Source organism: Salmo salar, chromosome 01 (genome assembly GCF_965601325.2).
Source record: "Salmo salar chromosome 01, fSalSal1, whole genome shotgun sequence".
NCBI classification, from domain to species: domain Eukaryota; kingdom Metazoa; phylum Chordata; class Actinopteri; order Salmoniformes; family Salmonidae; genus Salmo; species Salmo salar.
This window is the reverse complement of record NC_138291.1, coordinates 80,662,694-80,681,031: the sequence shown is the minus strand read 5'-3', so window position 1 is coordinate 80,681,031 and position 18,338 is coordinate 80,662,694. Positions and strand designations below refer to the sequence as shown.

Below are 18,338 nucleotides of genomic sequence, written 5' to 3'. Positions count from 1 at the left end.
CTCCCCCTATGAAGAGGTGGATGACCGCGGTAGCTTTCCAATCTTTGGGGATCTCAGACGATACGAAAGAGAGATTGAACAGGCTAGTAATAGGGGTTTCAACAATTTCGGCGGATAATTTTAGAAAGAGAGGGTCCAGATTGTCTTGCCCGGCTGATTTGTTGGAGGCCAGATTTTGCAGCCCTTTCAGAACATCAGCTATCTGGATTTGGGTGAAGGGGAAATGGGGGAGGCTTGGGCAAGTTGCTGTGGGGGGTGCAGGGCTGTTGACCGGGGTAGGGGTAGCCAGGTGGTAAGCATGTCACTGTGCGGACGACGTCATCAATGCCCTTATTGATGTGGTGTACTCCTCAATTCCATCGGAAGAATCCCGGAACATATTCCAGTCTGTGCTAGCAAAACAGTACTGTAGCTTAGCATCTGTGTCATCTGACACCTTTATTGACGAGTCACTGGTGTTTCCGGCTTTAGTTTTTTCTTGTAAGCAGGAATCAGGAGGATAGAATTATGGTCAGATTTGCCAAATGGAGGGCGAGGGCGAGCTTTGTACGTGTCTCTGTGTGTGGAGTGAAGGTGGTCTAGATTTTTTCCCCTCTGGTTGCACATTTAACATGCTAGTAGAAATTAGGTAAAACGGATTTAAGTTTCCCTCCATGAAAGTCCCCTGCCACTAGGAGCGCCGCCTCAGGGTGAGCATTTTCCTGTTTGCTTATGGCCTTATACAGCTCATTGAGTGCAGTTTTAGTGCCAGCATCGGTTTGTGGTGGTAAATAGACAGCTGTGAAAAAATATAGATGAAAACTCTTTTGGTAAATAGTGTGGTCTACAGCTTATCATGAGATACTCTACCTCAGGCGTGCAAAACCTTGAGACTTCCTTAATATTAGATTTTGTGCACCAGTTAGTTGTTGTTTACAAATATACACAGACTGCCACCCCCCCTTACCGGAGGCAGCTGTTCTATCTTGCTGATTCAGCCACGACTCGGTGAAACATAAGATATTACAGTTTTTAATGTCCCGTTGGTAGGATATTTGTGATCGTAGGTCGTCTATTTTGTTATCCAATGATTATACATTGGCTAATAGAACTGATGGTAGAGGCAGATTACACACTAGCCATCGGATACTTACAAGGCACCCCGACCTACGTCCCAGATATCTCAGTCTCTTTCTCCTACCAATGACAGGGATGTGGGCCTTGTCTAGTGTCTAAAGTAAATCCTTTGCGTGCGACTTGTTAAGAAAAAATATTTGTCCAGTACGAGGTGAGTAATTGCTGTCCTGATATCTAGAAGCTATTTTTGGTCATAAGAGAAAGGGGTAGAAACATTATGTACAAAATAAGTTGCGAAAAACACACGATAGCACAATTGGTTAGGAGATCGTAAAACGGCAGCCATCTCCTCCGGTGTCATTATCCATCCATGGATATGATCATTTATTGACAGTTATTTGATTGCTTAAAACAGGGCTGCTTTTGAATGCCAAACCATGTAAGTGGGCAAGAGTGGAGCGATGAGGAGAGCGTAATTGGGCAGATTTCAAAAATGGTGTCTGCATTTTCTCCCGCTCCAATTTCTCTCTGGTACTGCTCAGCCACAAGCTCTGGGCATGCTCTGCTGCCTAGCATTTTTCATTTACTTTATCACTATTCTTTTAATTAGGCCCATTTGGTTGTAATTATTTAGCCGAACCCACCCACAGTAGCCTATATCTAGTTTATATTCTACTTTCTAATATTAAGATATGTAGTTTCTATTTTGAAGGATTTCAAATGTATTAATGGATGCTTTAGGTAGGCAATATATAGAATAGAAACACCCTAATATAACTAATCAAGGCCAGTATCGGATTCTTTTCATAGCTGTAATCGAACAGTCTGTCACCGAGGGCATGCGCAATGCTGATATTACCAAAAGAGAACACAGATTACTGGGACACGTTATAGTATGAAAAAAAGCCTCTCAATTTACAATAAAGAAAAGCCTCTCAATATACAATGGCTCTGTGGTTCTGTGTAGCCTAGTAATGCTAATATATTTGAGACCAGTCTATTGCAGTTAATTTTGTCTATGACTTAATAAGTCAAATATCTTTGAGTAGGTAACAGGGAAACGAGTCCCAGACAGTTTGCAATAGAACATACCAGAGGGGGCACTGTTTACTAGACTACCTAAATGATTGGGATCATCCATGGTTGTTGGTTATTTACCAGGTAACAAGAAGTGAAAACGAAACAAGGACTCAAGCAATAGACTCCTTATTTTACTCAACTAGAGATCGAAATAAATGGTGTTTCTTTGAAAAGATGGGCCTGGTTGACATGAAAAATACATTCAAGGGAAAAGAATCCACAGACACAGATTATCTTTCTGCACATCTCTTTATTTACAGTGCTGGCTGCCGTGTTTAACACAAACGCTGGACATTGAATGCTACCTGAACTGACTCAGAAAAATAACATAAGTAGGCCTACAGTATCGCAGCGAGGTCAAACAAGTGTGTGTGTTAGTCAGATTATCTTGTGTCAACAGCAACACTATTGATTATTCTCTACTCCCAATGCATGTGGTGTACTATGGTCTTTGCCATGCTCTCACTAACCCAGATATTTTATCTTTCTCTGTCTCTCCTTCCGGCGGACCTGAGACTCTTGGACCACGACTGAGGACATCCTGGCCTGAGGACATCAGTCACTTGCATGAACACAGAAATGGGTTATTAGAAAAGTACATGAATAGAACACAGAAATTGGTTATTAGAAAAGCACAACCAATAATATTTCCATCACACTGTGTAGCCTTGTGACACTGTGTAGCCTTGTCTTTATTTTTTTCCTTGGGCTTCCGTAATGACATGCTAAACTTTGTGAATATATACAGTGCATTCTGGAAAGTATTCAGATGCCTTCACTTTTTCCAAATTTTGTACATTACAGCCTTATTCTAAAATTGATGAAATATTTATTTTACTCATCAATCTGCACACAATACCTCATAATGTCAAAGTGATAACAGGTTTTTAGAAATACCTTATTTACATAAGTATTCAGACCCTTTGCTATGAAACCTGAAATTGAGCTCAGGTGCATCCTGTTTCCATTGATCATCCTTGAGATGTTTCTACAACTTCATTGGAGTCCAACTGTGGTAAATTCAATTGATTGGACATGATTTTGAAAGAAACACTCCTGTCTATATAAGGTCCCACAGTTGACTGTGCATTTCAGAGCAAAAGCCAAGCCATGAGGTCGAAGGAATTGTCCGTAGAGCTCCGACACAGGATTGTGTCGAGGCACAGATCTGAGGAAGAGTACCAAAACATTTCTGCAGCATTGAAGGTCCTCAATAACACAGTGGCCTCCATCATTCTTAAATTGAAGAAGTTTGGAATCACAAAGACTCTTCCTTGAGTGGCCGCCCAGCCAAACTGAGCAATCGGGGGAGAAGGGTGTTGGTCCGGTAGGTGACCAAGAACGGTCACTCTGGTCACTCTGACAGAGCTCCAGAGTTCCTCTGTGGAGATGGGAGAACCTTCCAGAAGGACAACCATCTCAGCACTCCACCAATCAGGCCTTTATTGTAGAGTGACCAAATGGAAGCCACTCTTCAGTAAAAGGCACATGACAGCTCACTTGGAGTTTGCCAAAAGGCACGTAAAGGACACTCAGACCATGAGAAATAAGATTCTCTGGTCTGATGAAACCAAGATTGAACTCTTTGGCCTGAAGGCCAAGCGTCACGTCTGAATGCAAAGCATCGCGTCTGCCAAGCTGCAGGGACTTGGAGACTAGTCAGGATCGAGGGAAAGATGAACGGAGCAAAGTACAGAGAGATCCTTCATGAAAACCTGCTCCAACGTTCACCTTCCAGCAGGACAAAGACCCTAAGCACACAGCCAAGACAATGCAGGAGTGGCTTTGGGACAGGTCTCTGAATGTCCTTGAGTGGCTGTTATAAGAATTTTATATCTTGATGATAATAATCAATAATCAATTCGCCTTGACTAATGCCCAAGGTTTGTAAGACAATGGGTTAAAATAATTAGGCAAGGACTCAGCTTTCTGCAAAAGGTTTCTGTAGCTTTATTCAGAGAACGTTCTGGCGTTAGGATAACAAAACAGTCATTATATAGTTCTTGCTTACTTACGCACATGCATTTACACACAATCTGTTGATGACCTGCAACCCCCATAAACTTCTCACACTGTTTATCACCTTCTGGCTCAGCCTGTTCCTTTCCTTCAAGGTTAGGAACTCTCTGAAGTTTTACTCCCTTGACCATCTGCTTCTCTAGCTCTCTATACTAATTGCATACACACATTTCTTTCCCTCTCCAGTGGTTCCTGGACTTTCTGGAACTAATCAGACCAATCGATCCCTACATTGATCATTACATTGATTATTCATTAACCATGCTGTATGACTAATAATTCATCATGGTTTATTGATTCATTTACCTTTATTAGATAATTCTCTTATCAGTGGCCAAGCCAGAGCTTGGACTTGAACCCGATCTGAAAATACAGTGCCTTGCAAAAGTATTCATCCCACTTGGCGTGTTTCCTATTTTGTTGCATTACAACCTGTAATGTAAATAGATTTTTATTTGGATTTCATGTAATGGACATGCACAAAATAGTCCAAATTGGTGAAGTGAAATGTAAAAAATAACTTGTTTCAAAAAATTCTAAAAAATTAAAATCGGAAAGTGGTGCATGCATATGTATTCACCCCCTTTGCTATGAAGCCCATAAATAAGATCTGGTGCAACCAATTACCTTCAGAAGTCACATAATTAGTTAAATAAAGTCCACCTGTGTGCAATCTAAGTGTCACATGATCTCAGTATATCTACAATGGGGCAAAAAAGTATTTAGTCAGCCACTAATTGTGCAAGTTCTCCCACTTAAAAAGATGACAGAGGCCTGTAATTTTCATCATAGGTACACGTCAACTATGACAGACACATGAGGAATAAAAATCCAGAAAATCACATTGTAGGATTTTTAATGAAATTATTAGCAAATTATGGTGGAAAATAAGTATGTTATATATATATAATATAAATAATCGTTTTTTCACTGTAAGCCCATATTGTCAACATACCAGTCTGAGCATTGTATTTTTCCATAGAGGTCTTAAAATAATGTTTTTGCATTTGCTTATAAGCACAATAAAAATTGACATTGATTAAAATGTAATATTCTTTGAATGAGTTATCCACCTTGCAATGTTTTGAAATGCGAGCTTTTATTTGGAAGTTTTCCTCATTACCATATGAAAGTGACGTAATCGTTGGTGCTGCTTGCAGAATAGTAGTGATCCCATCCCACTGCCGAACAGTAAACATTGGAGGCGTCTACGTGTGCAAATTTCTAACTAATTTGGTTTACGTTTAATGAGCAAATACCAGGTAAATTCATTATTTTCAAATCTGAGTTGTATGCATACATTTCAAGTGGTGTTTTGTCAAGTGTTGTGTACCTTTCTGTTTGCTAGCTAGCTAGGTGTAACTAGCTATTATTTTGTAGCCTAATGTTGGACTGAACGTTACTCCTTGCAGTCCATGTACCTCACATGGTCTGTTTAAAGGGCGAATTTACTTTGGAAGCCCAAAAAGCCAAATACTCCCATCTAAACGCGAATCGAATCTCAATTGCGATCCAGTTATAGAAACATAAATCCCCCCCTAAATTCACTGTCTTTATCATTGCCACTGGTTTGTTTTTGGACAATAATTTCCCACTCCAGGTTAGGTGGACGTCATATTGTATTTGTATCTCCCCTTTTCTTAGGCCAAGTATATGGATCAGACAACGTCGTTTTTATTGATCTGTTTGTAAGCGTCAGCAGAGTAGGCTACCCTGTAGTTTGTCGTATTAAAAACATTATGCTGTCTCCAGTCAGTGTGTGCTAGAATTGCATGAAATGTATTTGATCAGCCTAATCCACGACACTACTCGCTCCATTGAAGTCTTTTGTTCGAATAGTGATTGAGTTATTATTAGCCTAAATTATGACTATCCAATCTAATCATCACATTACTAATAGTAGGATATTTTACATAAGTCTGCAAATGCGAGGATGCACTTTATGCTGAAAATTAGCTTCCCCTAACTTGATACCCACGCGCTGCCTATGTTAAAAGGTATAGCTTGTTAAAGTGATATGACATCTTTTCTAGGCCCACAGATAATAGGGATTCTATAATTACAACTAGGCTATAAAAACAAGTGTGCGCGCTTGGGTGTCTGTACCAGTAAGAAATTAAATCTACTTTTAACACCAGACTAACAGGCATGATTTAAGGGCTAGCTGTGAACACCCCTTCAAATTTGTGGATTTGGCTTTTTCAGCCACACCCGTTGCTGACAGGTGTATAAAATTGAGCACACCGTCATGCAATCTCCATAGACAAACATTGGCAGTAGAATGGTCTGTACTGAAGAGCGCAGTGACTTTCAACGTGACACGTCATAGGATGCAAATTTTCCAACAAGTCAGTTCATCAAATTTCTGCCCACCTAGAGCTGTTATTGTGAAATGGAAATGTCTAGGAGCACCAACTGCTCAGCCAGGACCGCCAAGTGCTGAAGTGTGTAAAAATCGTCTGTCCTCAGTTGCAACACTCACTACCGAGTTCCAAACTGCCTCTGGAAGCAACGTCAGCACAATAACTGTTTGTTGGGAGCTTAATGAAATTGGTTTTCATGGCCGAGCAGCCACACACAAGCCTAAGATCACCATGCGCAATGCCAAGCGTCGACTGGAGTGGTGTTTAGCTCGCCCCAATCGTACTCTGGAGCAGTGGAAATTTGTTCTGAAGTGATGAATCACACTTCACCATCTGGCAGTCCGACGGACAAATCTGGGTTTGGCAGATGCTAGGAGAACGCTACCTGCCCCAATGCATAGTGCCAAATGTAAAGTTTGGTGGAGGAGGAATAATGGTTTGTGGCTGTTTTTCATGGTTCAGGCTAGGCCCCTTAATGCTACAGCATACAATGACATTCTAGACGATTCAGTGCTTCCAACTTTGTGACAACAGTTTGGGGAAGGCCCTTTCCTGTTTCAGCATGACAATGCCCCGGTGCACAAAGCGAGGTCCATACAGAAATGGTTTGTTGAGATCGATGTGGAAGAACTTGACTGGCCTGCACAGAGCCCTGACCTCAACCCCATCAAACACCTTTGGGATGAATTGGAAAGCTGACTGAGAGCCAGGCCTAATCGCCCAACATCAGTGCCCGACTTCACTAATGCTCTTGTGGATGATTGAAAGCAAGTCCCCGCAGCAATGTTACAACATCTAGTGTAAATCCTTCCCGGAAGAGTGGAGGCTGTTAAAGCAGCAAAGGGGGGACCAACTCCATATTAATGCCCATGATTTGCTGTGTTTTAACTTTAACATTTAGAAACGTCAATCATTGCTTGCGATACAGCTTTTGAAACATATCTTTCATCGGCGAGAAAGAATCCTTTAAATAAAAAAGATACACATACTGTAGCAGTTTTGAACTGATCCGACGAAACTACACTTCCCAGGTTACACTTACACAGGTGTTCGGCGCATGCTAGATAACTAATTAGCTCAGGTGATCGCCTCTTGTCTTTCGTAAAAAGCGCTCTAACATGGAGATATGGCCTTGTGGGAACACTAACCCTATCAAGGTGTGTATCAATTTAACCTTTTTTTATTATTATTTCTCGCAGTTATGAAAGATATGGTCCTTATGTTTCCAAAACTGTACCACAACTGACGTGTGATATTGTTAAGATTGAGCCAGGGCCTAAAATTAACACCCACCAACTGCGGGTAGATTTTGGCATTAGCGGGTAAAATGTCTATTTCACCAGCCACGTTGACGGGTGGTCAGGGTTCTACAGCGCCAGCATTTCACTCGCATTTGTGAATAAAATAGTCAAGTATGATCACATTTATATTAAAATAAATGCTGCAGTAGTTGTAAGTATTTTTTGCCGTTTTGTTTCATAGCTGGTAAAATAATCACACAAAGTCAAAGAACTATGAATCATATTGCCTTTTTCACCTCGCGCTGCAACACTGCCTGGCTGGGGGCTGTGTGCACGCAAAGAGTTGAGTGAAATACCTTTTTAGAAGCGCTGCGCCCAGGCATAAAAGTTGGTCTAATTTACTTGAAATGAAAGTCTACTGAAGTGAGACTTTGTCCTTGTGTTTCTTGGCTCTTTACTTTGTTTTGTTCAACTGCTAGGGAAGAGAAGACAATATGGAGCCAAATACCTGCCAAAAGGTTGTTAGGATTGTAAGAAAATCCATTTGTAAATTATTAGGATCGTAAGAAAAGCCTTGCGTGAAACATGAATGTAAACGTTACAATAGATCTGTAAACGTACAAACCCTATGTTACGACTATTAATGAATATTTACACGTTATTCTTACTTTACGTCTCCCTTTACTCTGTTATAGATATTTTTATGTGTACAAACTGTTGTCAGTAATGTGGCTTCTGCAAAGGACATGAACTGAACGTAGCTAGTCGAAGTTAGCTAGTCAATCAAGCAACTCTAGCCCAGACGTTAGTTTGCAGCTTCCGGTTTAATTTCCAAAATAAGTCTGGAGCTCGTTTTAGAACTGCATTCAATAACGGCGTTATACCAGTAGATGCCATATTATAGGCTTGGGCCTTCAACAAATGACTTCTGTGAGAATGATAAAGAAACAGAAGAGCCATGTCTAGAATAACCACCTGAGCTGCAAAATAGAAAGTAAATATGATTTAGGCTAGGCCTATTTTATTTATTTATATTTTTTATATTTTATTTCACCTTTATTTAACCAGGTAGGCCAGTTGAGAAAAAGTTCTCATTTACAACTGCAACCTGGCTAAGATAAAGCAAAGCAAAGCAGTGTGGCAAAAACACATGGGATAAACAAACGTACAGTCAATAACACAATAGAAAAAATCTATATACAGTGTGTGCAAATGTAGTAAGATTAGAGAGGTAAATCAATAAATAGGCCATAGTGGCGAAATGATGACAATTTAGCATTAACACTGGAGTGATAGATGTGCAGATGATGATGTTCAAGTTGAGATACTGGGGTGCAAAATAGCAAAAATAAGTTACAATATGGGGATGAGGTAGTTGGGTGGACTATTTTACAGATGGGCTGTGTACAGGTGCAATGATCGGTAAGCTTCTCTGACAGCTGATTCTTAAAGTTAGTGAGGGAGATGTAAGTCTCCAGCTTCAGTGATTTTTGCAATTCGTTCCAGTCATTGGCAGCAGAGAACTGGAAGGAAAAGCGGCCAAAGGAGGAGTTGGCTTTGGGGATGACCAGTGAAATATATCTGCTGAAGCGTGTGCTACGGGTGGGTGTTGCTATGGTGACCAGTGATCTAAGGCGGGGCTTTACCTAGCAAAGACATAGATGACCTGGAGCCAGTGGGTTTGGCGACGAATATGAAGCGAGGGCCAGCCAACGAGAGCATACAGGTCGCAGTGGTGGGTAGTGTATGTGGGGCTTTGGTGACAGACTACATCCAGTTTTCTGAGTAGAGTGTTGGAGACTATTTTGTAAATTACATTGCCGAAGTCAAGGATTGGTAGGATAGTCAGTTTTACGAGGGTATGTTTGGCAGCATGAGTGAAGGAGGCTTTGTTGCAAAATAGGAAGCCGATTCTAGATTTAATTTTGGATTGGAGATGCTTAATGTGGGTCTGGAAGGAGAGTTTACAGTCTAACCAGACACCTAGGTATTTGTAGTTGTCCACATATTCTAAGTCAGAACCGTCCAGAGTAGTGATGGTAGTCGGGCGGGCGGCTGCGGGCAGTGATCGGTTGAAGAGCATGCATTTAGTTTTACTTGCATTTAAGAGCAGTTGGAGGCCATGGAAGGAGTGTTGTATGGCATTGAAGCTCGTCTGGAGGTTTGTTAACACAGTGTCCAAAGAAGGGCCAGAAGTATACAGAATGGTGTTGTCTGCGTAGAGGTGGATCAGAGAATCACCAGCAGCAAGAGCAACATCATTGATGTATACAGAGAAGAGTCAGCCCGAGAATTGAACCCTGTGGCAACCCCAGAGACTGCCAGAGGTCCGGACAACAGGCCCTCCGATTTGACACACTGAACTCTATCTCAGAAGTAATTGGCGAGGCAGTCGTTTGAGAAACGAAGGCTGTTGAGTCTAATCCGCTATCTAAATATGCCATGCTGTTGTGTGTTTTTTAATGGCCATGTAATTGCTTAATTTATTTTTATAGCCGCGTGGGGCTATTGTGGTGATCATGTAACCTAATGAATCACACTTTTTCCAGTATTTGGGAGCACGGACTGTAGGCCTCATATTATGCATTTCGACTGTTATATTAATGAATTCCACTCTATATAGGCTTGTTAAAGCCATTTGCGTTGCACAACCCCATCACGCAGAGGCTATATCCATTTCAATAAATGAGACAAAACTAAATATTGATTAAGTCTTGGCTGTAACCTGTCCTGAGCGAAATAGCAAAGGGGTCCCAAATGGTCAAGACTATCTATAGCCTATTCTTATTGCGAGATCTTTTTTCCCTATCTGTCACTGCACGTGCACCTTCAACAATTTTTTCACATTTATTTAGAGGCCTGTGAACTAGTCTCTTAGTTTTTATTTTATTGAACCTTTATTTAACTAAGCATGTCAGTTAAGAACAAATTATTATTTACAATGACGGCCTACTCTATAATAAAAACAGTTAAACACAAATAGTTAAATGATTCCGCAAGACACCAGTACCCAAAATGATAGCCTAAATTGCAATGCCTACAAGTTGAAGGACAATTTTTTTTTTTTTGGATAGGCCTAAATTAAACATTTAATTATTAAACTGAATACACATGCATTTCAATAAACAAATGGATAAGACTGTTCTATTCTCTTTGATTTGGTTCCTATTGCAACTCAGACAAATGACTAAATGGATGACATACTGACTGAAGGATGAATTAAATGTACTAATATGTTGGAATGATGAGTTGCACGCATCATGCATGCTCTGCACTTTATTTGGCTAGTAGGCAAATAGGCCTACATTAGGGTAAAATTACTATGACTGCAGGACTCCAGAAGGTCATCTTCTGAGGCTGAGGGGTGCTTTCCTCAAGGCGTATTGTGCTGTGGTGCTGCATGGAGTTCACAAGCTCTTCAACTGGGCAGCAGTGTCGCAATGGGGGGAATGGCATATATGGAGACTACCTTCATTTCATTTACATTTACATTTACATTTAAGTCATTTAGCAGACGCTCTTATCCAGAGCGACTTACAAAATGGTGCATTCACCTTATGATATCCAGTGGAACAACCACTTTACAATAGTGCATCTAAATCTTTTAAGGGGGGGGGGGGGGTTAGAAGGATTACTTTATCCTATCCTAGGTATTCCTTAAAGAGGTGGGGTTTCAGGTGTCTCCGGAAGGTGGTGATTGACTCCGCTGTCCTGGCGTCGTGAGGGAGCTTGTTCCACCATTGGGGTGCCAGAGCAGCGAACAGTTTTGACTGGGCTGAGCGGGAACTGTGCTTCCTCAGAGGTAGGGGGGCCAGCAGGCCAGTGGTGGATGAGCGCAGTGCCCTTGTTTGGGTGTAGGGCCTGATCAGAGCCTGAAGGTATGGAGGTGCCGTTCCCTTCACAGCTCCGTAGGCAATCACCATGGTCTTGTAGCGGATGCGAGCTTCAACTGGAAGCCAGTGGAGAGAGCGGAGGAGCGGGGTGACGTGAGAGAACTTGGGAAGGTTGAACACCAGACGGGCTGCGGCGTTCTGGATGAGTTGTAGGGGTTTAATGGCACAGGCAGGGAGCCCAGCCAACAGCGAGTTGCAGTAATCCAGACCGGAGATGACAAGTGCCTGGATTAGGACCTGCGCCGCTTCCTGTGTGAGGCAGGGTCGTACTCTGCGAATGTTGTAGAGCATGAACCTACAGGATCATTTCATGCATTTCATCATCATCATTTCAAAGTCCATATGTTCATGACCCGATTCATATAAATTATTTCAAATTCATATTATTAACTCCTACAGAATATGCTTTGGAAAGATTTTGAGTGATTAAATAAATATCAAAATATTGAGTTGCAAAGACTCCAGTGGTCATACATAATTCATAGATTCACCAAACATCTTATTATTCTGTGTTTCATTATTCCTGATATATACAACTGGTTAGGATTTCAGACAGCCCAGAGAATGGGATGGTGCAATATTGAATTAGTCATATTTTGATGATGGGGATGTCCACTTCACCCAGCGACATGCCCATGCTGTGGAGATACACCTAGCGGACTGAAACTTAACTGTTGTAGCACTAGCTGTATTATGCCTATCTACACTTGTACTGGCAAACAAATCCATTACCGTAGCTACCTAAATGTGAAGTACACTCAATAGGAGTAATAGAGAATGGAGACTTTTAACTTGAAAACGTGCAGAATACTTTTTTACCGTTTCCCTGACTTCCATTTTTATTTTTATTTTTTTTAATACTGCGTTATGCTTGTTTGAGTAGCACTCCTAACAGACAGTTTGGTGTATGTTTTTTGTTGTTGTTGGTGAGATGAAACTGCCAAAACTCTGAAAGGTATTATTGTACATCAGAATTGCAACACAAGATTTGTTCAAGCCTAAAAGTCTAATCTTTACATGGTGTTTGTATGTTCACAGATTAAATGTCACATTTACATTCATGTTTCACGCATGGCTTTTCTTACGATCCTAACAATACATACGTTCAAGCTTTTGCCAGCTATCTGGCTCCATAAGACAACACTTCTACTAACAAGGCTCAATCTCACAGGCACAAACATGACTGGAGTCTCACTATCACGATAACCTCCCGCCCTTAAAGGGGCAGGTGAAAATGTTTGTCTTATCTGTGATATTTTGGTTAAAAGACTCGGGTCACAAAAATGTAATTATTCAATATACCACATTAGAAATAAATGTATTGTTTTAGAAACATTACAAGTCATGTGCATCTTTTTTGTGGTCTGTTGGTGTAATTTTAGCAGCAAAAATAAAACATCTGACTGGCTGGTGGAACAAAAATGAAATGTTATGACCTGGTGAGTGTCTGGGTTTGTTTTCATGCACAATCTTTCACTTGAGAAATACTACAGATGATCCATTATATAGACCAGATACTCTAGTGGCCGTTATAAAAATGAAAAGATGTCTTCAAAAATGGAAGGCAGTCGGGAGGGGGCAAGATCAGGTGGGACCATTCTAGCCAATGAGAGGGCAGATGAACAATCCGATTTTGGGCCCAGTTATCCCTCGCTTTGACTCTTCCTCTCTAGAAAAACTGCTCCAACGCTAGGGCATTTTTTGCTTGATTTTCAAGCGAAGGTCTTTTAAGGGTGGGACTATTTGAGCACACTCTTTCGGTTCGCCTAGTCGAAGCCAGCCGACCCGAAATATGGGTAAGCCTTAAGAAGATTTATTGATGTGTCCCAATACTCCTATTCCACAGCACTGCAATGGCAATTGACTGGCTTGGATTTGGCTATGCTGCAGCCATAGCCCTGGGGGGATTCATGGGGTACAAGAAAAAAGGTAGGAGTTTCCAGTCAAGCAGTTCAAACTACACAAAGCAACATGAATTTGTCTGTCATTGTCTCATTGACCCTGTTAACAAGATGATGGAAAGTAATAGCTATTTTTGTATTTTTTTACTACAGGTAGTGTCATGTCACTGATAGCTGGGATATTGTTTGGCAGCATGGCCGCCTATGGGGCCTTAATGATTTCATATGACCCAACCAAGACTTTCTACTCCCTCGGTAAGTATGCCTGCTTTGCTGGGATGTGTATGTGTTGGTCACCAGAAACCTGAATGAAATATAATTTATTATTTTAGGCCTTGACATGTCTTTAAATAGCATTTCATAAATGCATAAATCTTTATTTTCTCAGTTGCCTCAGGAGCGCTGACAATAGTGATGGGAATGAGATTCAAGAAATCTGGGAAAATAATGCCAGCTGGCATCATGGCAGGACTAAGGTGAGAATCACCAAATGTGCACTATACTCAGTATTGGTTACATTTAACTCCTTTTCATTGTATTTTGATGTTTGTTACAATTGACCCTGTTGGAATGTTTCAAATTAAATAATTAACGTGCACAATCAATATGAAGTTATCATATCTGGTTTCTTTATTCAGTTTGCTGATGGTCCTGCGACTTCTCTTCATGGGCGTGATTGTAATGTGATTTGAACAACACAACTGTGTCTAAAGTGAGACTGAATATCACTGCAAGGGATGAAGTTCCATTTGCACATTGTGCTTGCCTATGTATTGTTTTTGTAATGATTTGTTCAATGAATATGGGAACAGAAATGCAGTAACATTTACTACTTGATCTGAATAAATGTTATAGCACTGAAGAAGGTATACTTACATACTTAGTTTGACAATCATGTTTAGCTGCCTCACTGTAAATAACATAACTGTTTGATATAAATGATGGAATAGCTCAACAGACATATGTAGTGTTTAATTACAGCTGATATTTTGTTTAACAGCCTTTTTTGTTATTTGTGTGTATTATTGAACAATTTGGTCCTTACATGTTACAAGAAATGACAATCTGGAATAATGTATATCTAATATTATTATATTCACTTCAACTCTTTACATTTTTTAGATAAGCATCAGTGCTTGAAGTTGAACACCTCATACACAGTCTTTACATATAAGTCATCTGGTTGAGGCTTTCTCTTGCTGCCTGGCTGCAGGAACTTCTGAATGGCTGGCAGGCTTTTCATCCTCCCTTGAAAACCCTGAAAAAACCATTTGCACCCAATCAAGAATTAATCAAATGAAGTATATATGGATCTTTTGACCTTTCTTTCAAATATGCTGCTGACTATGTCCTAATTATCTCTCCTTCCTCCCAAAGTGTGCCTTGGTTCACTTCCCTTAACAGATTTGAAAGGAAATGACAGTCAAATAAATATGCCTCCACCAATCCAATGCTTTTAGAATTATGGGAAGTAGTGAACAAGGGCATACTTGAGAGATTATTGGGACACACCCAGGGTGTTGCAGCAGTACAGTACATGTAAAAAATAGACAGGGTGTTGTACCAGTACGGCCATACTTATGTTTATCTGTATGAAAATGTGCAGCAGGTATGCAATATTCATATGCTGTTTGGGTTATGTGAACCTGTAACATGTTTTGATGAGATGCACTTAAAATGTATCAAGATTTGTCTCAACTTATTTTGCCAAGAACAAAATACATTTGTAATAAACTTTACCTTAACAACAGGGAATTTGGAGAGAATTGTAGGAAATTTCTCCTCCAACATCAAGGTGATTTCAAGTAGCTGGACATCAGCACAGCTCAACTGATCACCCACCAGGTACTGGGAGCTAGCAAGAGCCTGTAAGAAATCAGCGCACACCCTCACATTAGACATTACATAAACTTGTACAGACGTGCCAACCTTTCACTTAGCAGACATGGTATTTCGCAATGACAATAAAACTGCTTAGATTCAGGTTACTTTAGTGAGCTCTACCCTTCCCAGCCGGCCAAGGCCCAAAGCATACAGTACCTTTTCGAACACGGGAATGTAGCGGCTTGTAGCTTTCCTCTCAATGTCCTCCAGTTTAGTTTTCTTGGCATCAGGTGAAATGAATGGCAACATCATTATCATTTCCATCAAGTCCCTCACACCTTCAGAATACATGTCAATCCTAAAGGTAAATGAAAACCAAACCCTTAGCAGAATTCCCCCCTTTTGTACAAACAGCTACCATTATGCCTCTAATACAGCCAAACAAGCAAATAAAAGTTATGACATTAAAATTCATACATACATGACTCGTTCTTTTAGGTCATTCCCGTAAAGATTGTATTTCCCTGCTATGTAGCTTAGGATAGCCTTGGTTTGAACCAGCTTCATTCCATCAATTTCCACCAATGGAACTTGCTCAAACATGAGTGCTCCATCTGGGGGGAAAAAAAGGTCCAACAATTAAACACCCTTCAACACAATGAGCATGTTATCAGAGTTATTAACACCGTGAACAAACTTACCACTCAACAGCTTTACATATTCGTCGTGCTTTGTCAGATTCACTTCATCAAACTATGGATATAAAATATATATTTTCAGAACGACATCAGTTTAGTGATCCATCTGTGTGCATCGCCTGTAGGCCTGTCCACTATTTCACTTAGGGTAGGTCTACTTGAAAATGCAAGTCCTGTAAACAGCCCACAGCCACATTTTTTTTGTATTTGTTCAGCCTACTTACCTCAACTCCAGCAACTGTTAAAAGCCATCGAATTGACTCCATTTTCCCCCTCCCATTGAAATAAGTCAACACCACTTTTCCAGACATGGTGAAATTGAAGTTTACTGCAGGAAGGAAACAACCACACTCCATTACACTTTCATGTGCAAATGCAGTAATGTTGTGTTTGATACATTGCATTATATTTAGTGTATGCAGGCAAATCCCTGTCTGTTTGTTAAAAGTAATGACAGTGTCAAATAAATTACAGTGCATTTTAATCAGACTACTCAAACTATTTTTTAAACGTAACCTTTATTTAACTAGGCAAGTCAGTTAAGAACAAATTCTTATTTACAATGATGGCCTATACAGGCCAAACCCAGACAACGCTGGGCCAATTGTGCGTCGCCCTATGGGACTCCCAATCACAGCCGGTTGTTATACAGCCTCCTCAACTAGAACCACATATGAAAATAAAGCTGAAAAAAACCCTACAAAACATACGGTTGTCTGTTTAATTATCAACCTACAATTTTAAGATAAGTTTAAGAAATACTGACCTTGTGTGTCGGAGAGAAGTATATACCTGTGTGAACACCAAAAAAGTTAACTTGCAAAGTTATGTAACGCCACACCTTTGGAACTCCTTCCGGACAATCTCAGGGCTGTTCAGACTGTTGGAGGTTTTAAACCTTTCCGCTTAGACTTTGATATGGTTATATACTGTATTTGCTTTGTTTTTAAAAAAAACAATTTTTACATTTTTACTTTTATTTTTTGAACTTTGAGATTATTCTTGTATAATAAAAAGCGCTTTACAAATGTCATAAATTATTATTAATGACGTAGCAGGCGGGGGGTGGGGACATCTCTTCTGCACTGTTCAACAAATCCAGTAAATGTGGAGGAGGAGTTAAGATGGAGTGTCGCCTTGTTAATGGTCGTCACTAGTTACAACAGCCACAAAGTCTTAAACCCTGCCTATTTCTACAATTTCCCTTATTAAAATCAGATTTTAAAGCTCAACCACACTGCTAATCTTATACCTAACCATAATTTAAGAAAGTTCATCTGTGTCATTTACAGTGGGACAAATGAAGCATAGTGGGCAGAACAGGAAAGGAGGTGTGCAAAGCCAAGCACGAGCTAGCGAGTGCCTGTTGGCACCTTGTTCTGAAGTGCGCGTGTGAACAAACTCCATTCGACCTTGCACTCTTTCTAAACAATGCATTTTTTTGTAACTTTGGCAATGCGTTAAGTCTGTTACGAACACAGCTCACAGATTCTAGTTTTGGGAACAGAAAAATGTATTAAGATCAATGTTTCATCAATGACAACATTTGCAGAATGTCAGCCCAGTTTACTTCCATCCTCTTCCACTTCCTCTCACTACATTTGGTGGTGAGAACGTTCAAAACGGATGCTTCAGCTTTATAGCCCCTGTGACATGTCTGGGTTACCCCTTTTGTCTGTGGTACAGTATGAAAATAGTCAGAAACTGTTCCTACAATGGAAATCCATGATCACACTTGTAAGCTTTGGGCGCATTCACTGGATACCTTTTGTCAAGTCGGTGACCATCGTTGCTCACTGCCTTTCAAAATGTGTTGTGTTATGGGTATAGAAATTGTCCTACATGTCTACTGCATGAACTTTTGACTGCAAGTTTCTGCAGTTGCTTTTCACCAACTTCATTCTGCAGCATAGCTGCGGGATGTAGAGGTGCAGCACCCCTACAAAAACATTGAACAAATAAATATTGTAATGACCTGGCTAGATCATAAAGGAACAATTGTCCAGGCAGAGGATTGAGTTTACGAATTCACGGTTTATTAACCCAACTCCACACAGGCTACTGTTTGGCCATAGCCCACGTCAAATAAATGAAGGATACCCGTATAAAACAACCGTGACCATCTCTTGTGAAGACCAGACATAAGAGAGAGAACAATGGCTAAACATGGCCTTAAACTTGCGATGCTCCACCCCCCCTTCCAACCTCCCCTCTCTCCGCCGCTCTACCAACCACCAGGATGCCCAGCACAAGAACATTCCAG

General features: G+C 40.6%; 2 protein-coding genes across 2 annotated transcripts; one reads left to right on the top strand and one right to left on the bottom strand.

Annotated features, from left to right (window-relative positions):
• The first annotated feature begins 5,289 nt into the window (after window positions 1-5,289).
• tmem14a (transmembrane protein 14A) lies at window positions 5,290-14,555 on the top strand. Its single transcript, XM_014213842.3, has 5 exons — window positions 5,290-5,417; window positions 13,499-13,581; window positions 13,707-13,808; window positions 13,942-14,029; window positions 14,192-14,555. The coding sequence occupies exons 2-5, from the start codon at window positions 13,506-13,508 to the stop codon at window positions 14,238-14,240; spliced, it is 315 nt and encodes a 104-aa protein (XP_014069317.1). The 5' UTR covers window positions 5,290-5,417; window positions 13,499-13,505; the 3' UTR covers window positions 14,241-14,555.
• On the bottom strand, window positions 14,161-17,120 carry LOC106612563 (glutathione S-transferase A2). Its single transcript, XM_014213828.3, has 7 exons — window positions 16,842-17,120; window positions 16,300-16,403; window positions 16,079-16,130; window positions 15,859-15,991; window positions 15,594-15,735; window positions 15,294-15,419; window positions 14,161-14,811 (listed from the first exon to the last, which is right to left on the bottom strand). Exons 2-7 carry the CDS (start codon window positions 16,384-16,386, stop codon window positions 14,683-14,685), a joined length of 669 nt encoding a protein of 222 aa, XP_014069303.1. The 5' UTR covers window positions 16,387-16,403; window positions 16,842-17,120; the 3' UTR covers window positions 14,161-14,682.
• Between the last annotated feature and the right edge of the window lie 1,218 nt (window positions 17,121-18,338).